Source organism: Dasypus novemcinctus, chromosome 24 (assembly GCF_030445035.2).
Source record: "Dasypus novemcinctus isolate mDasNov1 chromosome 24, mDasNov1.1.hap2, whole genome shotgun sequence".
Classification (NCBI taxonomy): Eukaryota; Metazoa; Chordata; class Mammalia; order Cingulata; family Dasypodidae; genus Dasypus; species Dasypus novemcinctus.
In genome coordinates this window covers 30857848-30882598 of record NC_080696.1, presented here as the reverse complement: position 1 = coordinate 30882598, position 24751 = coordinate 30857848, and the positions used below count along the sequence as shown (strand labels likewise).

General features: G+C 44.0%; 1 protein-coding gene across 1 annotated transcript; it reads right to left on the bottom strand.

The window, feature by feature from the left end:
• On the bottom strand, nucleotides 1-22076 carry NSFL1C (NSFL1 cofactor). The gene is made up of 9 exons (XM_004463968.5): nucleotides 21661-22076; nucleotides 19215-19312; nucleotides 13469-13543; nucleotides 10864-11029; nucleotides 10127-10219; nucleotides 8885-8994; nucleotides 8317-8454; nucleotides 1825-1989; nucleotides 1-409 (listed from the first exon to the last, which is right to left on the bottom strand). The coding sequence occupies exons 1-9, from the start codon at nucleotides 21763-21765 to the stop codon at nucleotides 247-249; spliced, it is 1113 nt and encodes a 370-aa protein (XP_004464025.1). The 5' UTR covers nucleotides 21766-22076; the 3' UTR covers nucleotides 1-246.
• Between the last annotated feature and the right edge of the window lie 2675 nt (nucleotides 22077-24751).

Genomic DNA, 24751 nt, shown 5'->3' with positions numbered 1-24751 from the left:
TTTTTTTGGTTGTTTTTTGTTTATTTTTTCTTTAAAGTCCACTGATCGTCACAAAAACCCAGGAAATGCAACTAAGAAGAAAACAAATGTCCAACTGAGATCTAAATACCCAGAGCTATGGAGGCAGACGTGGCACTGGACTGCTGGGTGTGCACAAGGGGTGGAAAGGGCAAATCCACACAGGGCATGGCCAACAGCTGTGGGGAGACACAGAAGGGAGGCGAGGCAGCTGGCTGAGCTAGGTGGTTATGTTAACCGCTGCACGATGACGGCGTTGAGCAGGTTGGCTTCCTTCAGGGTCTGGTTCTCATCGGCCAGCTCTTTGTTTGGAAAGGTCGTCATGAGGACAAAGCTGGTGGCAGCCATGGCTGGCCGGGCATCCACGATGAAGAGCCTGATGTCACTGATCCTGGTGGAGTGGGAAGATGGGTGAGCAATGCCCTTCTTCCATGACTACTCACCCACCCACACAGAAGGCTGAACCACAGCCTCTTGAGCCTTCCCCAAGTTTTTTGGTCTATGTTCCCTGATCATTCTGGGATGATCTGATTAATGTCTCTTTTCATACAGACCATGAAACCCATGAGGGCACAAAACATTAGGTCTCTTCTGTGTATCACAAGAGGCACCCCAAACTATCTGTCAGAAGAATTAACAAATGACAGTACATCCTGAACATCAGGAGCCCATTCTCCAGATATTGCTGTATTCTGTACCCGGTGAAGTCACGTGGAAACAGATATCCTCTTTCCTAATGTGCTTAAATAGAAGCTTCATTCCACCTCAAACCCTCAATCTATGCAATCTAAAATTTGGCACACAAAGTAGCCTGAGTCTTTTAACAAATAAACCCCCTTTCACCCAGTTAGTAAGGACACAGGACAGGCTGTCCCACCTGGGCTGTAAGCATAAGTGCCAAGGACTGGTGTTAGTAAGTGAAATGAAACTGAAGCAAATAATTTAGATCATCACAGTGAGATGAGCTAATCCCCTTAAACACCAAGCCATCTGAAGCATAATGAAGCGTTCCTAAACAAGAAAATGTTTAAACAAAGGCTCCTGGGTAACACCAGGGCTTGTTTAACAACTTCAACCCACAGGTGAACTCTGTCAGTACTCAAGGTCAAACAATTCAATGGTCCACACATGTGGCTTCTGGTTAAAGTTGGCCTATGATTGGTGAAATTGAGACATTCCTAGTACAGAGAAAGGGACTGCCAAATATCTTTATTGGCAGTAGTCTTCCAGTACCTCCCCCATTAGTCTCATCTCTCTTTGGCTCAGCTTCCCTCTCTTTAAAATTGGAGAGTGGTTTGCCATGATCCAACCCATGTGATCTGAGATGGTAGGCCAGTATTTCCAGAATTCTCAAAGCCAGATCTAGAAGAGACCTTAATACCTAATGGTTTACAGAGGCCCCCTGTGGGGGATGGGCGCAGTGGAGGAAACCATGTGAATAGGGTCCCCCTGTTCCCCATCAACCTCACTAGTTCTATCTGTTCTACATTTGGGCTTTAGCATGAGAATTCCTTTGAACAAAGAATTTGATGGCTAAAGAAAATGGGGGCCACTGCCTGAATCCAACTTTACAAATGAGGAAATGAGACTCACAAGAAGGAGGTGAGCAGTCACTAGGCACACTTACTGAAAGAGTGGGGACCAGAACACAGTTTTCAGACTGCAGTCCTTCCCATCCTACTTTCTCCTTTGGGGACAGCATAGAGTCCCTGCTGGTGTTTAGGAGAAAGAACAGCTCTCTGCTTCCCATGCATTTATGGGAACCTCTGGGGCCTAGAAAAAGCTAGGCCAGACAACACAAGGTACCTGTGGCTGTGGTTAAATTTCTGTACCAGCCTCCCACCATCAGCAAGCCGTATCTGGATGTTTGTGGTTGGCTCTGACTCGTTGATTGAGATAGAGGAGCTGGCTTTGGCTTCATTTTCTGCCTGCTGGGCTGGAGAGCTGGCACTCAATACCTGTGGGGTTGTGCTGAGGAGAGAGGATCACATCAGGACATGAACAGACATGTGATACCTAGCAGAAAGGGAATCCCTTTTCAGATTTTGAGCATTTGCTGTGTGCCTCACACTATGTCTGGTGCTGTTTATGTAAACAGTGACCAACAGAGACAGAATCCTTGCTCTCTTGGAACTTATATGTCCAGCAGAATTTACCCCAAACCCTGAATCATGTTGTCAAGGCTGGGCATGTTACTTAACCTCTTCCTTCCTCAGTGTTCTCACCTGAACAAGGGCTTCATAGGAAGAAAGGAGGAGGCAGGACAGCCAGGGCAGGAGAGGTGGGGAAATCAGGATGGAGGACCAAATGGACCAGGATGAGCTCTAGTTGATGAGAATGGCCGAGGCGGGAAATGAGGAAGGAGGCATTCCTTCCAAGTCTGCAGTGACTGACAGAATTCCATCTTTCCCAGTGATGCTATTTTCAGGCCTATAGTGCTAGTGTAGCCTCACTCATGCACATGTATCACACTTATGCATCAACTACGAGGAAGGGGCCAAGGTTTCCCAAAGGTAAAATGCCAGGCACTGTAGGGATTAATTATTCAAAGATGCAGAGGATATGGAGTCTGCTGTAGTGTTTCGGTTTTCTTTTTTTAAAGATTTTTATTTTTATTTTTATTTTCCTCCCCTTCCCCGCCCTCCCCCCTCCCTAGTTGTCTACTCTCTGTGTTCATTCACTGCATGTTCTTCTGTGTCCGCTTATATTCTTGTCAGTGGCACTGGGAATCTGTCTCTTTTTTTTCTTGCATCATCTTGCTGTGTCAGCTCTCCGTGTGTGCAGCGCCACTCCTGGGCAGGCTGTACTTTTGTCGCACTGGGCGGCTCTCCTTACGGGACATGCTCCTTGCACGTGGGGCTCCCCTACACGGGCGATACCCCTGCGTGGGACGGCACTCCTTGTGCACATCAACACTGCGCTTGGGCTAGCTCATCACACACGTCAGGAGGCCCTGGGTTTGAACCTTAGACCTCCCATGCAGTAGGGGGACGCTCTATCCAGTGAGCCAAATCTGCTTCCTTTTGCTATAGTGTTCAGAGCTCGAATCTTAAAATCAGATTAACCCTGGTTTGAATTCACCCACTAGCTATGTGGCCTTGGGCAAATTACTTAAGTGCCCTTAGTATCATTCAACAAGGGTAGTAACCAGGATTTTTAACAAGGAATAAGGTCATCTGCATTGCTCAGTTTTTGTGGGGATTAAAAGGGGGAATTTCATAGAGCATTTAGGGTATGTGACAAATGCAAAATGCATATGGAACCCCCAATTCCCCACAACTGTTTAAAGCCTTCTTCCGTCTCTCTGGAACCACCTTGTTGTTTTACTTTCAGCCTTTCTCTTAGCAGATCATCTGGCCTAGACCTCCATAGAGGAGAGGCCACTGGACCAGAGCTTACATGTTTTTCCCATAAAGCCTCAAACTCTGTTAGTATTCAAGCCTTACCCCTTCCTCTGAGCTAGCAAGCTAAAAAAGGGCACCCTTAGCAAATTCAAATGAAAATCCTTTCCAAAATGTGTTCCATGGGACCCTAGTTCCTTGAGAGATCTCAGAAAGGTTTGGGAAATGCTGCATATTACATCATCAGTGTCACAAGTCACTAGCATATTAAAGGTCTTGTACAATCCTGCAGTGGAGTCAAGATAGCCTAACAATTCCAAATGCACAAAAGGTACTCATTCAATCTACTGCCTGCCAGAGAGGGAACTATCAGATTTTCCACCAGGCCTAAAAGGAAAAAGAAGTTGAATTGCAAAGTAGCTGACATTATCTGTCCAGGCAATTGTGGGTGGAAGGAGGGAGAAAAAAATAGGAATGGCATTTATACCTGTGCAAAGCAGGGGCTTTTATACCCACAGCCTCACTGAATCAACACAACCATCCATTAAGGCAGGTATTTGTTTTACAGATGAGAAAATGAAAAGACCTACTGTGGAGCAGTTTTTCAAACTTGTACAATGAACAAGCTTTCTCCCTTTATGTGCATTCCCACCAGCCAAAAATTCATCAAGCTTTCCTTTCTATGGTTTACTAACAATAAAAATATTTCCTTAAACTATTCCCTTGCTCCCAGAGAACTTGATATACCCCCACTTATGAGCTGTGTGACCCTGAACAAGTTACTGTATGTCTTGGCACCACAATTTCCTTTTTTGTAAAATGGGGAAACTATTCCTACCACTTGTGTATCTTACAAGGTAGGTGGGCAATTAAACGGCAGCCAATATTATCCTGGAGAAACAGCACGTGTTTTGGAATTGCAAAGACCACCACTAAACCAAACAAGTGGTGCAGCTTAGAGCAAGCTACTCAATTTCCCAGAGCTTTGGTATCTTTATGTTTAAACACAGAATTGTTGTGAAGATTAAATGATAATGTGAGGAGAGGGCCCAACACAGTGCCAGACATTTAGTAGTCCTCCAGACAAGGAAGCAAGTGATATTTTTGGCCACCTTCCCACGTAGCCTCCTGCACAGAACTTGATTGTGTGGCTTCTGACTGATCATTTCTCTTACACATCCTAAAAATACAGTGAGTTAGGGTGGTATAATGAACTCTGTACTGACCAGCAGGGTGGCCTTAGTGTCATTATTTGTAGAATGGGGATCAAAACAGGATTAAGGGAGATAATACAAATAAAATGCTTAGACACAGCTACCAACAGAAACACTCAAATACGTGAATACTATCATTCTTCAAAGTTCTGCCTCACTTATAGATTCCTAAGTTTGGAACCACAATCACTTGGAAATATCTATGGGATGTATGCGGAACATTACCTAAGAGGCACTCCTAGTCTATGCTGCCCTCAAGGAGAGTGGGGAGTAGAGGAGGAGAGAGTTTAGAAACCCTAACACCGGTCCTGTGATTCTTATTTGGAGAAAGACATTGCATCAATTCAAAACTTCTGTTATCACTGTTTACTACAGCCATGCGCATCTGTTCAAAGGAACTGGATTCAGTCTGGCGCTTCCTGAAAATTGCTAACACCTGAGCTATTCTCTTCAAAGCATGGCTTGCTCTCCTGCAGCAGTGAGAGCGTTCACCCAGGGCCACGAGTAGTCAAGTCAAGGAAGAAAACACGTGAAGATATCTATAAAAACAGGAGTTTCTTTATGATCTTCCTATAAATATCATACGAGTTATAGGGAAATCTGAGTCTTACTTGGATTTAGAGCCTGAATCACCTGACTGCTCTTTTCCTTTGTCATGGGAATAAACTGGGCACTAAGGTACTTCCTTGCCACATAATACAAATCCTGAGATTCTACAATTTCTTTCACAGAAATGGCTGTTACAGAAGGCCCAGTGAGCAGCCAAAGTTCATCTCCAGCAGCAGTAATCCTTAGAGTGAAGTCCTGGCAGTTTGTTACTAAAAAAATCAGTCTTTACCAAACTGTCAGATTAGCTCCTGCCCAAACAAATTGATGAAAAACCTAACAACCAAAAAACAAATAATAAAGAATTTTCTTAAAATCTTTGAATTGAGAACAATCTGTTAACTTTGAAGTATTTTCCAGATAATTGGGGGAGAGGGGACACCAGGACCGATTTTTCAAGGCTAACCTCCCTGTTCAACTTGATCTTAAGTCATTTGCCAGGAAACTTTTCTTAAGCCTTTAGCTACTGGTTATTTTGGTTGTCCAGATAAGAAAACAATGGAAAATGCAGCAAAATTTATAAGAAAAATTAAAGAAACTGTCCATAAGGTGTAAATTGAGAAGCTAAACTTCCATTTCACTTAGCTGTGCAAAACTATTAGCTCAGTTTTCATAAAAAGCAAGAGCAGAAACAAAATTTAAGAGGAACTGTCAGCATAAATTTGTTACACTGACCAACATCAAACCTAATTAGCAAGCACTATCTTAAACTGATAACCTCATCCTCCACAGTGATATAGTATGTATTTATTTGCATTCTGCAAAAATAGACCTTAAAAATACTTCCGTTTTTTTGAGACATAGAGACCTGGACACATAATGTAATTAAGTTTTCAAACTTTGGAAGCAGTCCCCACTAAAGTGAAACAAAGCAAAATAGCCTTATTATGTCCCTTCTAATTGTCAGTAGGGTTAAAAAAATTAATAAATATTTAATTACAGAAACATGAATTATAGTTTTGTTCATAATATGGCAGCTGCCTCAATATTTAACAGCAGAGTCTGGTTAAATCACAGGATAGCTGTAGGATGCAAATTATGTAAGCATTAGAATTAAAATTGTGGAAATATACTTATTGATATGAACAGCAGCCAGACTATATTGACTTGGTAAAATAGCAGGTAATAAAATAGCATACTTGTAAAAAAACATATATACACGCCAACAACTTATTATAATTACATTCACATCCCACACACAGGTTATATTATACACATAAACAAGACTAGAAGGATATGGTCTAGATACTAACTGGATATTTCTGGGCATTAAGATTAGGGGTAACTTTTATTCTTTATTTGCATTTTCTTTTTCTTTTTTAATGAACATGTTTTACTTTAATAATAATAGATGTGAATATTATCAGGTGCTCTATAACTACACTATTTCTGTCAGGGCAGCCACACTTGGACCACTCTGAGAATGGCTATCCCCCAATGGGGTAGATGAATGATGAGAGCAGGGCTAGCTTAACTGTTCCAGGTCCTGGTAAAGTGCAACCTCTTGGTCCCTAATGTCTATCACTCTGGCCCCTATTCCTGATGAAGTATGAATGGCTGATAGGGAGGTAGGAAATTCTAGGGGAGGGCCAGCCACAGATTCAAAGGGCACAACTGCTGATAGACCAAGCTCTGAGCCCTGCTGGTGGTAGCAAGGTATAAGGGCAATGGCTAGGTCGCGATCTGCCAAATCTAGTTCAGAGAGGGCATCTTGCCATGCACAAGGACTATAGGAAGAAATGCCGATCAGAAGGTCTGTGCTGTATTCCTGGCTCTACCACATACCACCCATGTTCCTAGGGGCAAGCCCTTTAACATCCAAGAGCCTCAGCTTTCCCGTCTGTAAAATAGGATTGTCCTGTCAAGGAGGGTTGCTATGCTTTGAGGGCCTAACGTGTGTACTGTTCCCTCTGAAGAATGCTGACTAAAGCTAAGTGGGCCTATGAGAGAAGGCGGCCTATGGGCAGGCTAGGAGTTTGCTGGCAGAACTCTGCCTGTCAGGGCTAACAGACTATTAACCAGTCAGATCCTTTCAGGGGGTATGAATGCAAAATTGAGTATATCTTTTGGCAGTGGGTACAAAAGTGAAGACAAGGCGGAAAAAGTCAAAGAAGTGACAGAGTCAGGTAGGACCAAAGTAGATAAGAGCTGCTGAGCTGCCATAATGGTGGAGCACCAGCCTGCAGAGGGGCAACAACACCCTTGTACTTCCTTGGAGTCTGAACACTTCTGTGAAGCCTGGCTATGTGAAAGCCTGGAGTTTTTTTATTCCCCTCTGAATCCCATTACTAGTGACCAGGATGTGTGACTGTTTCAGGCTTCAGCCATCAAGGAAAGCGTATCTTAGGTTGCTGAGTCACTACCTGACTGCCCACAAGGTAGAGACGGTACTCTACAATAAATTTCCTTGCAACAATAAACTTATGGGCTAATGACTTATCAGTCCCATTTTATAGTTGAGGAAACGAAGGCTATATGTTCAAGGTCAAACAGCCTGCAACTGATGAAGCAAATTTAAACTTGGGTTTGTTAACTTTGAAGCCCACATACTCCACTGTGATTGTTAGGCTATTGTGTCAACTTGGCCAGGTAACTGTACCCAGTTGTTTGGTCAAGCAAGCACGGGGCTAACTATAATACAAAGGTATTTATGTACTTTAGTTACCATTGACTTTACTGCAGTGGTAAATAATAGATAGCTGATTACATCAATCAGGAAGATTGCCATCAGTAATGAGTGATGCTTTATCCAATTAGTTGTATGCCTTAAAAGGGGAAGTGATTTCAGCATTGAGTTAGAATTTCCCAGGTTGTTTTTAGACAGCCAATGTCTCCCAGAACTCATCAAGAACTTTCACTGGAGTCCCTGGTTGCAGCCTGCCTGTGGAACCTGGACTTGTACATTCCCATGGTCACGTGAGAAGACTCTGATAAAATCACATACTATTGACAGATACCTCTTGTTGATTCTATTTCCCTAGAGAGCCCTAATACACTCCACTCTTCCTCTAAAAAAATATACAGAATTCAAAGTGCTCCATAAACAGTAAAATGCTACAAAGAGTAGACCCCATGTCTGCCTGGGCCTGACAGGAAGTGACTGACACAGTCCCATTCCCGTCTTTGCTGCTCCTTACCTGCCCAGCTTCTGACCCTCGCCAGTGAAGGCTTTGAAGGCTCCCTTGGGCTTCACGAAGTCCTCATCCCGATGGTCCTCCATGTCCAAGTTCACCTGCCCACCGTGAGCTAACCTCCGCAGCTCTGCTGGCACCTCCCTGGAGGTGAAAAGGCAATGCTGGGATCCACACGGAGTAGAGTGGAAACGACAGTGATGTGAGGGGACAAGTATCCTCTCAGTTCCATCTGTGAAAATTGCTGGGCCTCCATAGGCAGCAGTTATTCTAGTCTGCCTCCTGTCTGCTTCCACCTTCTCTCTTGCCTGCTTAAAGTCACTGCACATACCTATTTCTTTCTTGCTCACTTGGCTCTGTTTTAGGCCCAAAGGAGGGAAAATGGACAAATAAAGTTGTTGGAGAAGACAAAGACCTGTGAATCTGTATCTCAATTGTGCTAAATCTGCTTAAAAACTAAGACAAAAACAAAACAAAAAACATACTTCTCAAATAAAAAAAACTGATCAGCTTCTTTTCCTATCTGCCACATCACCCCTTTACGTGGGACCTGGCAGAGAACTTTTCTGCTTACCCTCTGCGGATAGACTCCAGAAACTGGGCATTTGATGGGTCTTGGTAACTTCTGAGTTCACCATTATCCAGGCTGAACCCAGTCTTCCAGAGCTTCAAAACTACATGAACCTGTGATGACAGGAGATAAAGTATTAATATTGTCAGGAACCTGGCAAGCACACTAATTTGAACCTAAAAGTTAGATTTTTACTATTTCATGTCTTTGCTATTACTAAAATAGACACACACATGCATATATGCACACAAAAAGAAATCAATGAACCAACCAAATAAGTATTACTCCAAAATGAGGTGATATAACATGCGCTTTTTTAAAAAAAAGATTTATTTATTTAATCCCCCCCCCCCACCCGCCGTTGTCTGTTCTCTGTGTCTATTTGCTGCATCTTGTTTCTTTGTCTGCTTCTGTTGTCGTCAGCAGCTCGGGAAGTGTGGGCGGCGCCATTCCTGGGCAGGCTGCACTTTCTTTCGCGCTGGGCGGCTCTCCTTACAGGGCGCACTCCTTGCGCGTGGGGCTCCACTACACGGGGGACACCCCTGCGTGGCACGGCACTCCTTGCGCGCATTAGCACTGCACATGGGTCGGCTCCACACGGGTCAAGGAGGTCCGGGGTTTGAACCGCGGACCTCCCATGTGGTAGACGGACGCCCTAACCACTGGGCCAAGTCCATTTCCCTAACATGCACTTTAAGGAGATGTGGGTTTGCATCTTGACTTTGCCACTCACTAGTTAGGTGGCTAATGGTTACAAAGCTACATAAAAATATTTATGGCATAATATTAAAGTTTAAAAATATTCCAAATTGCTTATATAGTATGATTACACGAATGGGGCAAGGAGCCCTATGCACAGGGGGAACAAAAGTACTGGGTAATAGTAAGGGAAACTGAAAAAAAAAAGTTGTGTTTCAGACATCTTTTGTGATCTGAAGACCAAGTTGTTTAGCTATGCCCACCCTGGATATACCTGTCCCTTTGCCTGAGGTCCATGGGATGCTCAGGAAACACTTTCATTTGTCTGGTCCCTCCCCATCTTCAGGACCCTCCCCTAACCCAGCCAGATGAGAGCTGCCTTTAGTTCTCAAGTAAGCCTTTCCATTCACGGACCACAGCAAGGACATGTCCTTGCAGGCTTCGCCTTCAGAGGCTGCTGGTTCATGTGTAACATGTGGCCATTCCCTTCTGATAAATGACAGAATAGTCCATGAGCTTCCCGATGGAAGGCAGATGCATACTCACATCTTGGGCGGAATGCCGTCTCCTTTCTCCTGCGACATAAGCAGACTCTTCCTCTGGTGCAGCCCCAAGGCGGTAGCCACCCCCTGCAAATGGCTACAAAAGACAAGTTACAAACTCCTGGAGGGTTGGTCAATCATTTCATCACCCAGATGGCTGATGAAATGCTGTATCTTAGATGGGTGGAAGAAGAACAGGGCTCCTGATTAAGTTTGGTTAACTGCAAGATACACTCTGAGTATCAAACTCAGTGCCAGGCAGACATAAATGAATTAAAGTAACCATGAATGAGGAGGTGAGGGGTGGGGGGAGCTGTGCCTGACTAAAGGTGGTGGCTGCTACTCAGGTCTAGTTCATCATAGCTAGGTAGGAATTTGGAAACAGGGCAATAACCAAGGATTTTAAAAATTTTCCCAAAGAAGCCAGAAATCAAGAATGTATGTTAAAACAGGTGGCTATTAATTCAATTAAAACAAAGCAAAACACTGGGTAGGTCAAATTAGATAGGCTATGAAATGTCTGCAGAACCAACTCAGAAGATGGCCACAGGTTTGAAAACTCTGTCCCAAATCTTGATTTCATGTTAAAGAGTAAGAGAACCTGCATTTTTCAACGGCATAGGTGACCGAGTAAACAAATTAAAACAAAACAAAACCAGCCTCTACTGGGGTGAAGAAGGCCTCCTTCCCTGCCTCTGGAACCCAAGTTCTGTGGGTAGGACATCAGCCCCCTGTGCTCACTCTCGGTTTACTGGTCTCTCCAGGGCTCTTGGTCACACGTTCCACAGCTACGGCGCCATGCTCCTTGGCACCTTTAAAAAGATCATCCACCAGCTCGTTGGGACTTTTCTTCCTGGGAGGGCCAACAATTTGTTGTCCACTTCTCTCTGAGCCTCCAGCATAAAACCTGTGCAGAAAATACACTTCTAATACCAAATGTACTAGGAAACCGTGAATCATACATGCACCAGGCTCTGAGTTAAGTGCTAGGCACACTGAGACGAAGGCACTTACTGTCTAGTTGGGGACACATGTAAGGAGGCAGGCAGGCATAATGCAGCATGAGCAACAATAGAAGTCAGTAAGGGGAACACTAGGAGTACTGAGCTGGGGAAGATAGTCAAGGCTTCCTAGAAGAGGTGTCTTCTGGGCTGAGTCTTGAGGATGAGGATGAGTTTATCAGGAGAAAAAATCAGGGGGAAGGGCGTTCCAGGCATGTACAAGAGTATGTCAGCTCAGAAGCAAACGGTAGCTGGGATTTATCTATCTGGTGGCCAGCACCTCTCCAGGAGACAGTGACTATGGTCAGAGCCAGAAGAAGCTCCCTCTCGTAGCTCTGGGTTAACGGCGACAGTAGTGTGGTTAGAAGCAGCTAGGCTCCAGTTCTGGGTCTGCCACTGTGTGGCCCTAGGCAAGCCAGTGAACTACTTTGTCTCTCATTTTCCTTGTCTTTGAAATGGGAGGGAAGGACCACATGCCCTACCTACCTGCTCCTTAAGTCAGGGCCGTGAGGTTCAAATCAGCAGATGTATGCAAAAGAACAAGCACAAAGTAATGCACACATGTAAGGTGGTATGATAAGGCACCAAGAGCTCAATTAAGTCTTGCCTCAAATTACCATTCCTGGGATAGACATTAGGGGCACTAGAGAAGGACTGGAAACTCTGATCTCAAGTACAAGCCCCAAGACACCCACACTGGGCTTTGCAACAGGGAAAGCATCCTTGAGAATAAATCAGCACTCTTTTTACCTGAGTCTGAAAACCAGCTATCAGAGAATCTAGCCAGTTGCCTCCTTATCACTCTTATTCACAGCTGCATCAACAGCATGTCCCAGAGTGGGGAGAATTTTGAGGATCTGTAAAAATTAGTCTCGGCCCTCTTATTTCCTAACATTCTCCATGGAATGCAAGCCATAAACCTTGGCAAAGACAACAGCACCAGTGTCATTTCTAGCCTAAAATGCTGAAGGGCCAAGGAAGTAATGGGAGTGTGAGAGAGAGGAAGGTCATCATGTGACCAGGTGGGAAGAGGAAGAGGTCATTTAGAAACTGGGCATTCACATTCCTGATGACACTGCCTTTTACCCAAGGAGTATAAAGACTTGAAATTGATAATTATCCCTGAACCCTGCATGTCTCTAAAAGGAAGGCTCCAAGGTAGTGTGAAGTCACAATATGGATGAAAACAGAGAATAAAACACATGTAATTTCTCATCCCAATTCCCAAAGAACGACCATGAGCAGGTAACTGCAATTCCATAATGGATATTATATACAGTGTTCTCTAGAAGACCTCATGGAGAATCAAACCCGTGAAATGAGGTTGCAGCCAGTTCATTCTTGTTTACTCCAGTTAAAGTTCTGCTCAATGGGCTAGGCAGTATTTATTAAGAGACTGCAAATCCCTGGCTAAAGAACTAAGAGCCTGTGATCAAGTGCTTTAAGAATATTCATACTTTTGACCTGCTATTTCTATTTCTAGAAATTATTCCAAGAAAATCTGAAATATGGTCAAAGACTAATACACAAAGATGCTCACAGTCCTGATATTTACAGCAGTCAAAAATTGGAACAACCTAAATGTTGGACGTTCCATAGATGAATCAATATTATAGTCACTGAAAATGCTTACAAAGAACTTCAATGACATGGAAAAGTACTTAAGATGTAACATTAATCCACAAAAGAAACAAAATTATATGACCGTCACCATGTAAAATGCAATATAAAATAAATTTATACACAGAACAAAGACTGAATGGAATATGCCAAGATACTAGCCATAGTTACCAAAGGGTAGATTAATGTTACACCTTCTCGTTACGCTATTCTGTATTTTACACAATGCCCATGAATTACTTTTATTGTAATATAAAATTCTTAAAGACTAAGAAAAAGAACATTTTTTATGCATATTGGGGGAATATCCATTTGCATGCCTTTTATTCTGTTTATCACAAGGATATATAGCCTTTGCAATTAAAAAATAAAAGCTGGAAAGAATTATGCCAAAATACTGTTGATACTTGGTTACCTTTGGGTTGCTATATTATGATTGACTTTCTTCCTTCTTAATGATATTTCCTTTCCCCTACTTGTCTTCAATAAATATGCTTTATCCTAATAATTAAAAAACAAGACCAAAAAATACCACAAAAGTTAACAGGACAGGGCTCACTTCTAAGCAACAGAGTAACAGGCTGCTCCTAGGATATAACCCACCCAGGCCAGCCCACAACAGTGACGGCTAACATCAGCCTAGCATGTTCACTAGCTACTATTCTAGGTGTCTGACACATTATTATAGACTCTTCCGTGGGATGTGCACCCCGTCAGAGACTTACCTCTGGCCCTCTTCCTCCTCCTCTTCCTCATCTTGGTCATGAATGAGGTCTCTGAAGGATGTCACCCTACTATCGCTGGAGACACAAAGGAATAAAACGATCTCAGTGGGTGGGTTAAAGAAAGATACTCCCATTGTCAGCTCCTAAGGAGTTGAAGACACTGGGAGTAATTTTTCTGGTGGGGTGGGAAGAAGAAGTATGTAGAAGAAGGCTAACCCGCCCCAAGTTTATGAGCAAAATAATGTGTTTTTTTTCCTCTTCAAGTCACGGGATTGAGAAAAATTAGAAAGTGCTATTGTGAGGTAAACTGGAATCCAATTTAAGATCTCCTTGAGGGGAGGGCCAGGTTTGTACTAGTTTAACAATTTACTACCAAGTAGCTCCTTTCATTATTTTTTTAAATATTGAGGGAATGCCTGTGTGCAGGCACTGAACTGAATGCTAGGTCTACAAAGATGATAAGACACAGTTTTTATTCTTGCGCTGCTTACAGGTTAGTGGCACAGCAAGATTGGAAAACCATCCACTAAATGCTATGTAATAGAGTCTGTGACAGAGGGGAGCTCAAAGGGGTCAGGTGAGATCAGAGCCTCTTATTCTAACCTGGGGTGGGAAACAGGGTATATCAAGAAAGGCCTCCCAAAAAAAAAAATATTTGTACTAAATGCCAAAGAACTGCTGGACAGTCTATTGGGTAGATGAAGGGTGGCAGGGCTGGTGGGAAAAAGGGACCAGTGGAATGTTAGGGGAAAGTAGCATATGTGAATGCATAGAGACAAAGAGAATAACATGTTAGGAGGACAAGTAGTCAAGAAGTAGGAATGAAATACACGGGTGACAACATGTAGGAGAGGAGGGCCCATGTGCTTCTGCTACTGATTAGTCAAGGGAAAGTATTCCTATTCAAGAAAAAAACAATTATCAAAAGGGTAGTTTAGTTTTTAAAAGGGTTTGGGTTAACTCCCCTCCTCTGACATTGTCTTCCATTGCCACTTGGTTCCTAGTCTAGAAAAATCTTAGTTTTTCAAGGATTAGACACAAGTTTTATAAAGATAAAAAAACATTTTTTTCTCTATATTTCTTAGGGAAAAACAGTAGTTTCCCTATAATATGGGGGAAGGAAATAATAAAGGATTAGTAAGTCTAGACAGAGGAGCTATTTACTAGGAAGAAAGCTCTACCTTGGTCTTGAAGACAGATTTATTTCAAGGAGATGCTCAGGGGACAGAATAGGTTTGTGGTCCCATCAATCACAAATGAGAGGACAAAGACTGATCGATATGGCCAATATATTCCCTGCACAAATTAGCTGAGGACAACCTCCTGGGCATTCTTTGACCCTTCATTTGACATGGTTCCAGAGGATTCAAGTGTTGAGATATACACCAGTGCTCTGAGAGGCTAATTCCACTCAGTATTCTCTCCAGGGGGCATTTTCCATAAATGATCAGCCTACCCTAGTCTTTTCAAATGACTGTGAGTTAGGCTGAGCACCTATGAAAAAAATTCCTCTCTATTGTTAAACATCTTCAAATACACAACACACTTGCTTTAGTAAACCACCTGCTCTGACTATGGGTTTGTTTTTTCCCTCATAAATTCCAGAATCTGACAGTCTAATACTGACTCTGGTGTCCAAGTGCCTGGTTCTAATCCTAATTCTGCCTCCCAAGCTGGGATCCTGGGCATATTATTTAAGTTCTCTAAGCCTTCGTATTTCCTCATGGTTAAATGGAGACAATCACAGCACCCACCTCATGGGCTTTCTGTGAGCAGTCAGTGCACTAATACAGACAATGCCCTTGCACAGTGTGTGGCACACTGAAGTACTCCTCTTGAGCAATGGTTCTCAAAGCGTGGTCCTTGGACCAGGAGGATCAGCATTACCTGGGAACTTGTGAGAAAAAAAAATTCTCAGACCTTACCTCAGATCTATTGTATCAGAAACTGGGACAGGACCCCAGCAATCTGTGTTTTAGGGAGCTCTCCAGGTAATTCTGTTGTGTGCTCAAGTTTGAGAACTACTGCACTGGAGTAATGCTCTGAGGTTAACGTATAGCCGGGATGTGTGGGGGATGCTGCCAATATCAAAGTACTTTGTCTTATACCGTTCCCATAAACTGGCAACCTGTCTCAGAAATTCCAATTTTCCAGCATCATAGCTGCGTCTCCCAGGTTCTCCTGGTACCCTGAAGTGGCACAAAAGTCCTTTGTCAGATGATACGTTCTGCTTTTAATCTGGCCATTTTAGCTATATGGCAGCTCCTTTCTGTAGTGATGAAAATGCTGTATCTGCACTATACAAACTAGAGGCCACGAGCCACATGCGGCTACTGAGCATTTGAAATATGGCTAGTGTAAATGAATTACTGAATGTTTCATTTAATTTTAAGTAATTTAAATAGTCATATGAGGTTAATAGCTACCCTACTGGATAACGTAGTTCTACAGAATGAGACAATGGCAGGCCCTAAAATTCTAAGAAACTATAGCTTTTGTTGGATGAAAGAGGTTAAAAAAAAAAAAGGGAAGAAACTAACAGTAACCTTTTGTTCAACCCTGTGCTAGGTATAGGATGGGGGAGTGCTGGACAGGAAGGTAGCATGTGGCAATACAAGCAGTTTTCAATTTAGACAGACTTTTTGGCTCGAATCTGCTATAATGGCAGCTGTTATCCAACCTTTCTAAGACTCAGCATCCTGATCTATGAAATGGTAAGCATTCTACCTACTTCCAAAGCTGCCAAGAAGTTTAAAGAACAGAAAGTAGGTGAGAATATTGACAGAAAGTAGGTGAGAATATTGGGCAGAGGTAGACTGCTGGTGGGTATTCCTGAAATATTAGCATCCCTCTCCCCCACCTTCCAAGAACTTACAAACTATTTAGGAAAAAAAAAAAAAAGTTAAACATCAGGGAAAGAGTTCAGGACAACACAGGAGAGTTGTCATGAATATGAGTCAAAAAAGTGAATGAATTATAGTTGTGGCTGGAGTTCTGAGGAACAAAACTGTGATATGTTGCCCAGTCAGGGACTGGAAGAACATGCTCCATGAAGGAAGTGGTGATGGAGTTGACCCTGGAAGGACACACAGAAATGTGGATAGACAGAAAGCAAGAGAGCAGGCAAGTCCAGTCAGGTGAGAGGTTCAAATAAAAGCAGGAACCAAAAAGGGAGACAAAATGGGGCTAAAAGAGAAAACAGTTTAGTTGGAACAAAGGGATTTAAGAAACAAGGAAAAGGTGGGTAAGGTTAGGAAGGTGTAGGTTCAGGGCAAACTCTGAAAAACCCTGAATGTCCACAAGGAGAGGCAGCACATAGTTCTGTCTGGGAGATCAGATGCTGGAATCAGAAACAGACCTGCACTTAAATCCTTGTTTTACCAGTGTGCAATCTTAATATGCCCAGCTTCAGTGTCCTCATCTGTAAAATAGGGACAACAACAGAATCCACCTCCTAGGTTTGTTGTGAGGATTAAACAGAAGTTAAGCACCTATTAAATGTTCAATAAATGACAGCTGATATTACTGAGGAATGGAGACTTTCCTCTATAGCAATGGTTAATGATTTTATATCTTAGAGCAGGGGTTCATGAGCTTGAATTGCAACTTAAACATAAGTCTTGTGGAGATGAGTTGGTGTGTGTGATATATTTATTAAATAATACACATTATAGTGTGGGCTTATTAAGGGGCCCATGGTGTTCACCTGATTGGCAAAGGGGTCCATGGAACAAAAAAGGTTAAGAACCCCTGTCTTAGAGCCCTTTGTGGATCTGATAAAACCTATAGACTCTCTTGCCAGGAATAATATGCCCCAAGATACACTCAAACTTTTGCTTACAATTTTGTAATTTACAGACCTTGTCAATTTCATTCCATAGATTCCCCTGTAGGGGTTCAGGGATCCTACATTAAGAACTTTTCTTCTAGAGCCAAAGGGGGAACTTACTGGTTGTTATGTGGCAACAGTGATTACATGAGACGGTATTTAAGATGATGATGGTGGAGAAAATGTGGAGAGCCCAGACAGCAGGTTAAATCTCTTGCAAAAGCACAAGTTTGACCTCTCCTGAGAACGCAGTCAGCTTTTTTCTTCAGGAAAACAAGGACAAAACATACTGCCCTCCCCTTTCTCTTCTGTTGGCTTCACCAAAGCCTAGTACCAACCCTGAGGTTTAACCAAAGCAACAAGGCAAGGCCTCACAGCCTGCATTTGTGTCCTTTTACTCCCTTTAGTCTTCATGTTAAACTCTATTTCCTTGATTATTTTACTTTTATGCCTATTTTTTATATAATATATGTGCTTGTTGTGTAATGAAGCAGGGAGCACATAAGTAAAGGATGGGGAAGGTAAGAATGAAAGTAATACACAATGACATAATAGCAGCTAACATTTATTGTTTTTAATCTCCCATGTGGTAGGCACTCTATCAGTCCTATCTGACAGGTGAGGAAAACAAAGGGGCTGATAAGTTAAGCAACCTGCCCAAGGTCACAAGGCTCCTAAGTGGTAGGGCTGGGATTTGAACCTAGGTAGGTGGGCTCCTGAATCCATGCTCTAATAAAGCACTGCCTTAATAGGACTTTGGGACTCCTGGAGAAGAAAGGAGTGAATACATATGGACATGAGAGTCTAAGTTTCAACCCTCTCCAATTCCTTTCTTCTGACATACTGACACCCCAACAGTAACCTGGGGTGGCTGTAAAAGACTCACTCTAGGAAATCAGCTGCCTCTACCAGCAGCTGCAAGAACATTAGACATTACCCTAAAAACCCTATCCTAGGCATTAACACCCTGATGTGCTTTCACCAACACCTCACAGGCTGACACCTGCAAAAAAGTGCAAGATCACTTTCCTACTACCTCTTTTCTCTGGAGATGGGAGGTAGGGGAAGAAGTTAAAGGAAGCAATGAGGTCTGGGGTTGTTGCTCCTTCTTCAAAGGGAGGAAATGCAGCTTTAAAACTCAGATACCCTTAAAGAGAAACAAAATTCCACATCACTGGCTAAGTAATACTATAACTGTATTCTGGTGTTGAGTTGAAACCAAAACAAACTTGTCTGACTAAAACGCATACCAGAAATTAGAAGCAAATCCGGCTAAAACAAAGAGAGAAGTCCTAGTTCAGATATATTTGCAAAAAGAGGCCCTGCCTGCCTCCTAGAAGACCAGAATGGTCCTACTCTGCAGATACTATAGGACTGACCTGCCCTAAGAATCAGGGAGGCCAAGACAGGAGATTCCAAAGGGGATCACGAAGGCTAAAATAGTTTTGCCTAATACGGTTTCCCTAATGAATTTGGGAAAGGGTGGGTTATCATTTTCTATAAGAGTTCTTTGGGCCTGTAATAGGGTAATGGGCACCCTAAAAACATTAGAAGAGCCCTTTTTAAAGTCACCTTGTTTCAACTTCTACCTCTTCAATAGCCCTGAAAGGAAGTTCTTTGGCCTTTCTAAAAATTTTCATAAATAAAAGACCCTCAAAATTCTTAAAAGTAGGTTCTGTGGTTTTTACCAGGTTTGAACCATAAAAACCACACACTTAAATGACTCAGGTGAGAGTAATATATCTTTACAGGAAATGAATGAATCTTGTAGGTAATTAGTACCTACAACTCCATCTTTCTCACTCCAACTCACTAGTCCATACTCCCAGGCCTGAACACTGACAAGTCAGAAAACAGCTCTGGTCACTGCTCTGGAAGTACACTCATGTAGCAGTAATAATTGAAGATGGCCCTTACCTGGGGGCTGTGCCTCTGGACACTGAACTGGGGGTTGCCTGCGAAATGGTCACAATATCTTCATCCCCTCCGTCCTCATAAAAGCTTGCTAGGGCGATCTGAAACAGAGACGCAATACCTTGGGACCCTTCAATAGTCCTTCACCTAAAACATATCTCTTTTAAGCACAAAGCGTTTGAAAAGACACAAAGACATGGCCCACACTTACAAGATGGTCTGTATCCAACATAGAAAATTAGACCAAGAGGTAACAGCCCAAGTGCTACTAGTCTTCATATCATCTGAAACAAACTCTACCACTAAGGGAAAAAGAAGGCAAATGGGAAGTTTGGACTGGAAGACATTCTCATTCTCATTTTATTAGCAAATACGATCTAGTAAAAGCAGTGTACATTTACTGAGCATTTAATGTGTCAGGTTGTTCTGTGTGTCATTCATTTAATCCTCACAGAACCCTATATAATGAATAGTACTATTATTTTATTTTATAATTAATACAGAAGTACTGAGAAGCTACGTAAAGTGCCAAAAGTTACACAGTTGGTAATGAGAAGAGCTGAGATTCCACCCTAGACATTCTGCTTAAGGCCCTATTCTTAGCAATTATGTTATAGCCAGGAGTTAGGAACTGTGGGTTCCATCAAGACTGACACCTTTACTTTCTTAGGCACACTTTCCTATTCTGTGAAATGGGAACACCTGCTCTACCAACGCTGCACATTAGAGAGGATCCATTAAGAATTAAGCATAGCCATATCTTAGCTCTATACACAGAAGGAATACTGGAGTCCTTTGGCCATTTGTGATTGTATCTCTCACCTACTCATTCAACAGGCACTTATTAATCACTCACTTTGCACAAAGAAATAAGAAAGAGCACTGAGGTCTACAGAGATGAAGAAGATACGTCTCCTGTCCTTAAGATCACCAACCTGCTGGAGGCAGTATGTTGTCACCAGATATACCAGCCTCATAGGAGGCAGTGTGCGCTTGTGGGACATGCACTTGAACTGGGATCAGGCAGCCTAAATTCAAGTCCTAGACAAGTCAGGGAAGTCACATCACATGCATGAGCCTTAGCTTCCCCATCTATATAGTGAGGAGAGTGGGCTTGCTGACTTGCCCGCCACAATGCTGTGTGCTTCTAAATCTCGGACAGAAGCCACGTTTTCTATTTCTGACCAACACAGGGGCTGCACACTTATTGTGTGTCTGTACAGGGAATGGTTCTCTTTTACATTTGGGAAGCAAGGTAGAATGGTAGAGTCAGGAAACCCAGTTCAAATCCCAAGCCCACAACTTACTGGCTGTGTGACCTTGGGCATGTCACTTGCCCTTGGAGCATTAAACTCCTCATCTATAAGATGCGACAAATCTTTATTTACCTCACAGTATTACTGTAAGGATTAAATGAATTGTCATATGTCAAGTGCCTGGCTCAGGGTAGTTAAGAACTTAGGCTCTAGAATCAGAACACAGTTCTAATCCAACCTCTTCCACATGGTGGCTACTAAGGCCTTAAGCAAGTTACTTAACCTTCCTAAGCCTCAGTTGCAAAAGCAAAGGAAGGTTAAATGACACAAGCCACATAATGCAGTTAGAACAGCACTGATGCCATGGAAGGCACTCATATATTAGTCATCTTCATTATCATCTATCTAAGATGTAGGCTTGCCAAGAACAGTCATGCAATTCTTTGCACAATTAATTACTGAGTGTTTATTGTGTGCCAAGTATTGTTTCAGGTAGGCACTGGAGATTAAACAGTACACAAAAATCCCTGCTTTGTGGAACTTTCCGTCTTCTTAATTACTCAAGTATTTAATGCGTACTGATTATGTGCCAGTGAACTGAACGGTAAACTCCAAGAAACTCTCATTTTACAGATGAGTTAACTGAAGAAACTAAGAAAGGTAAAGAAACTCCAACCTTGCGCCACCACCAGTGTCTCCCACCAAACAGGCGGGAATGGGGGTAGGATGGGGGGCGTGGGCTAACCCCAGGACCGACTCCTCGGTCCACCCGCAGCCCAGTTGCGGCAATGGAAATGAGGGACCACTGCGTCCCAAGGGCTGCTTCAACAGCGAGCTGGTCTTTCCGGCCCGGCCGGCCTCCAGCCGCGACGCGGCAACCACGCCCCCAGGCGGCCTGTCTCCACGCTGGCCGCAGCAGTGCCCAGAGCCTCGTAGACCCGGGAGGGGGAAACTGAGGCTTAGCAGAACAGGTGGCCCCGGGCTGGCCCACGTCCACGCACGCCCAAGCCGGCGAGGCGAGGCGAGGCAAGGGGCCCCGGGACCCTAAGGACAGGGTGTCAAGACCCGGCCGGAGCTCGGGCCGTGGCGGGGCAGGAATGACTGTGCGCTTCGGCCGCTGCAGGCATCCCGTACCCGGCGTCCACGCCCCGGAGCACCGGGCTGGCCCGATGCGACTCGTCCCACAGCACTACCTGAAGGTCCCAGCCGGCAGACTCAAGGAAGAAACGAGCCCGGTCCTCCTCGGTGCCCGTCACCGCCACAAACTCCCTCAGCGCGTCCTGCCGCTCCGCCGCCATCTTCGCCCCGTGTGCTGCCCAAACCGCTCCGGCCGCTGCCGCACAGCCCCAGACCCGCCGCCGCGTTCCGCCCGCCGGTTGGCCCGGCCCAGCAGCTCAGTGCTCGCCCGCAAGCTCCGCCCGGTTAGGTGCGCCACGCAAAATCCTCCGTGCAGGAAACTCCGTCGCTCTGCGCCCTCTGGCGGCCGCGGTATGTAGCTCTGCAGCCTAATGGCAGGAGTGGGAGCCAGAGGGGAGGTGTGGGTAGGGGTGTGTGGGTCGCGGAGAAGAGGCGGAGCGTCTCTTCCACGACTTTGGGAGGTGAAGGATTCCTAAAAAAGGGATTGCAGATTTGGGATTTCAGAATTGCATCCATACGGAAGGAACACTGTGTTAATAATACAGAAGGCGTTCTATAATACCCCATTTCATTAATTTATTCATTCATTCACTTACTTGATCAAATATTTATTGTGCTACAAAGCTCTTGGTGCACTTCCAGGGCTGAGATATGGCAACAAACAAAACAAAGTCCCTGCCTTCCTGTTGCTCACATTCCAAGAACAAATAAATAATAAACAGACCTTGAAAAAATTCAACTCCTCTGCTCAGAACCCTCTTTGGTTTCCCATTTGTTTCCGTGTAAAAGCCGAAGTCCCTTGGCCTGCCCATCACATAATCCGCACTAACCCTCCTTGGCATCTCCTGACTGTAGCCACATTGGCCTCCTTGCTGATCCAGGAAAGTGCCAGGCATGCATTTGCCTTGGAGACTTTTATGTGCTGCTCCCTCCATCATTGGGGAGGTGCACCCTTATTTTCTTCAGGTCTGTTTTGAAGGCACCTTCTAGACACAATCCTGCCTTTCAGGTTGTCAGCTTCTTTCCCCTCATGCCTTCTGTTGCTCTGCCTGGGAAGCTCCTTCCTTCCTTCCCCCTTTACCGGCTACTGCTCATCCTTCAGGTCTCAGCTCAGGTGTCCGCTTCTCGAGGAGGCCTTCCTAGGTCTGGCAGGCAGTTCCCTGTGATGCCATGTTAAGTATTTGCCTCCTGCAGGTGGCCAGGATCGCTGTGACAGGGGCCTTGCCTGTCCCAGTTGTTATGTATGTCCAGCACAATATGGTTCGGAGCACAGGCTCTGGATTCAACCTGCTGTTGAGACTCAGATATTACTGCTTGTGTGATCTTGGACAATTTATCTCTCTAAGCCTCCATTTCCTGATTTGTAAAATGAGGCTTTTAACAGTACCTACCTCAGAGGGATGTGTGGAGTCAACATAAAGTGCTGAGAGCAATGCCTGGCATTTAGGAAGTCCTCAGCAAATGTTAGCTGTCATTGTTATTTGTGTGTGACTTGCACAGTCGTGGGTGTTAGCACATCGTGACTATTTAGTGAATTAATGAAGGTGTGAACAAATGACTTGTGGAGTATCTGCACATCCAGGTGAGAAATGTGGAGCTCAGTATCAGAGAACAAGGATACAGGGAGGCACCTGAGCCCTGAGGGTGTTGAGCTGACTGTGGGATGCAATCCAGCTTAATGATTTCTGTAAAATGGGTACCTTTCTTCTGAGCAGAACTGGCCTGGACCCTCAGTCCCACAGCATGAATTGGCTGCAAAACCACTGTCATGTTCATTGTGGTTTTGAGTCCAGAACCACCTGACACCACTCGTCTCTCGCCCTTTCTGGGCCTCAGCCTGCATTTGAACAAGCTGGGAGGTGGGCCAGCCCAGTGTTGCTGGCTTTCTCAGACCCACAGTTCTTTTTTATAATAAACATTTTGTGTCATCCCTTTTACCACCTCCAATGGAATTCAGAAGTAATAAAACTGACCTACATGCATTAAGAAAAATCAACATGATGCTCTAAAGAGAGAAGTAAAGGGAAGGTAATTTGGAATAAAATAATCCATATTTCAATCCTCAGGCATAAATAAATAGGATAACAAGACAAAATGAAGCAGTTGGATGCTTTCCTCTATGTACAAGGCTATTTTTTGGGTGATTAAAATATTGTACATGTGTTGCTATGGGTGATGTAATTTTAAAAAATGGTTAAAAAAAAACCCAACCTCTTAAAAAGGTTATCTGCAAGACAAAGTCCAGTCTTCCCTCAGTTAACACATCTGGGCGGGGATGGGAGGGGCTTTGAAGTGGTATCTCCAGCCCAACCTCTGCCACCTCCAGGCCCATACCTAGCCTGTCTCTAAGTTCTACCACCACTATCACCTCCAGCTTCATCCCCACCCTTCCAGGCCCACCTTCACCCTTGGTCTCATCTCTACTTCATTCCCACCCTAGCCTTGCCTCTACTCCATTCCTCAGTCCCACAGCCATGACCTCCAGCCACACCACCATCACTGCCTCCATTCCTCTCAGCCTTCTTTTGGCATCTTTCCCTGATCTCTCCACAAGTGAGATTCCACTGCGGGTAGGCAGTGTGTGTCATTACTGATTCATGTGGAAGTCCCCAGGGCCAGTGTTTCCTATTATCTCCTCCTCCAGACCCCCAAGCATACATCCTTTGTAGCTTAGTGACAAGAGAGAATTGCTGGCTGGGGGAAACTATTCGTTTCCCCAACTGACATTCAAAACTTCCAGAGGCTTCTATACATAGAAGCACCAACTACTTTCCACTCTTCCCTCCCACCTGCCTCAGCAAAGTTGGGACTATTTTTCTCTGTTTTTATAACTTCCCTGAACCAGCTAATAATAATAATAGAAAAATAGTATTGCCAACCTTTATGGAAAGATGCTTAACTACACAGTGAGACCCAATCAAAACCTCAGTGACATGTCCTTTAACACCATCTAGCTGGGGAAAAAAATAAAAAGTCTGACCATATCAAGAATTAGCAAGGACATGAGATGAAAGGAGTTGTCCCATGTCTGGTGGTAGTGTATGTTGGCACAATGGCATTGGAACACAGCTTGGCAAACCTGTGAGGAGGCACATAACCTGTATAACCATCAATTCTACTTGTGGATATTTGCCTTATGGGGACTCT

What these genes read in the sequence shown, in the direction of transcription:
- NSFL1C (XM_004463968.5), bottom strand. Translation starts at nt 21,765, where the DNA reads ATGGCGGCGGAGCGGCAGGACGCGCTGAGGGAGTTTGTGGCGGTGACG. An exon ending in GAGGAGGAAGAGGGCCAGAG is followed by an intron (nt 11,030 to 13,468) that starts GTAAGTCTCTGA and finishes TTTTCTGCACAG; the next exon opens with GTTTTATGCTGGAGGCTCAG. An exon ending in GAGAGACCAGTAAACCGAGA is followed by an intron (nt 10,220 to 10,863) that starts GTGAGCACAGGG and finishes TGTCTTTTGTAG; the next exon opens with CCATTTGCAGGGGGTGGCTA.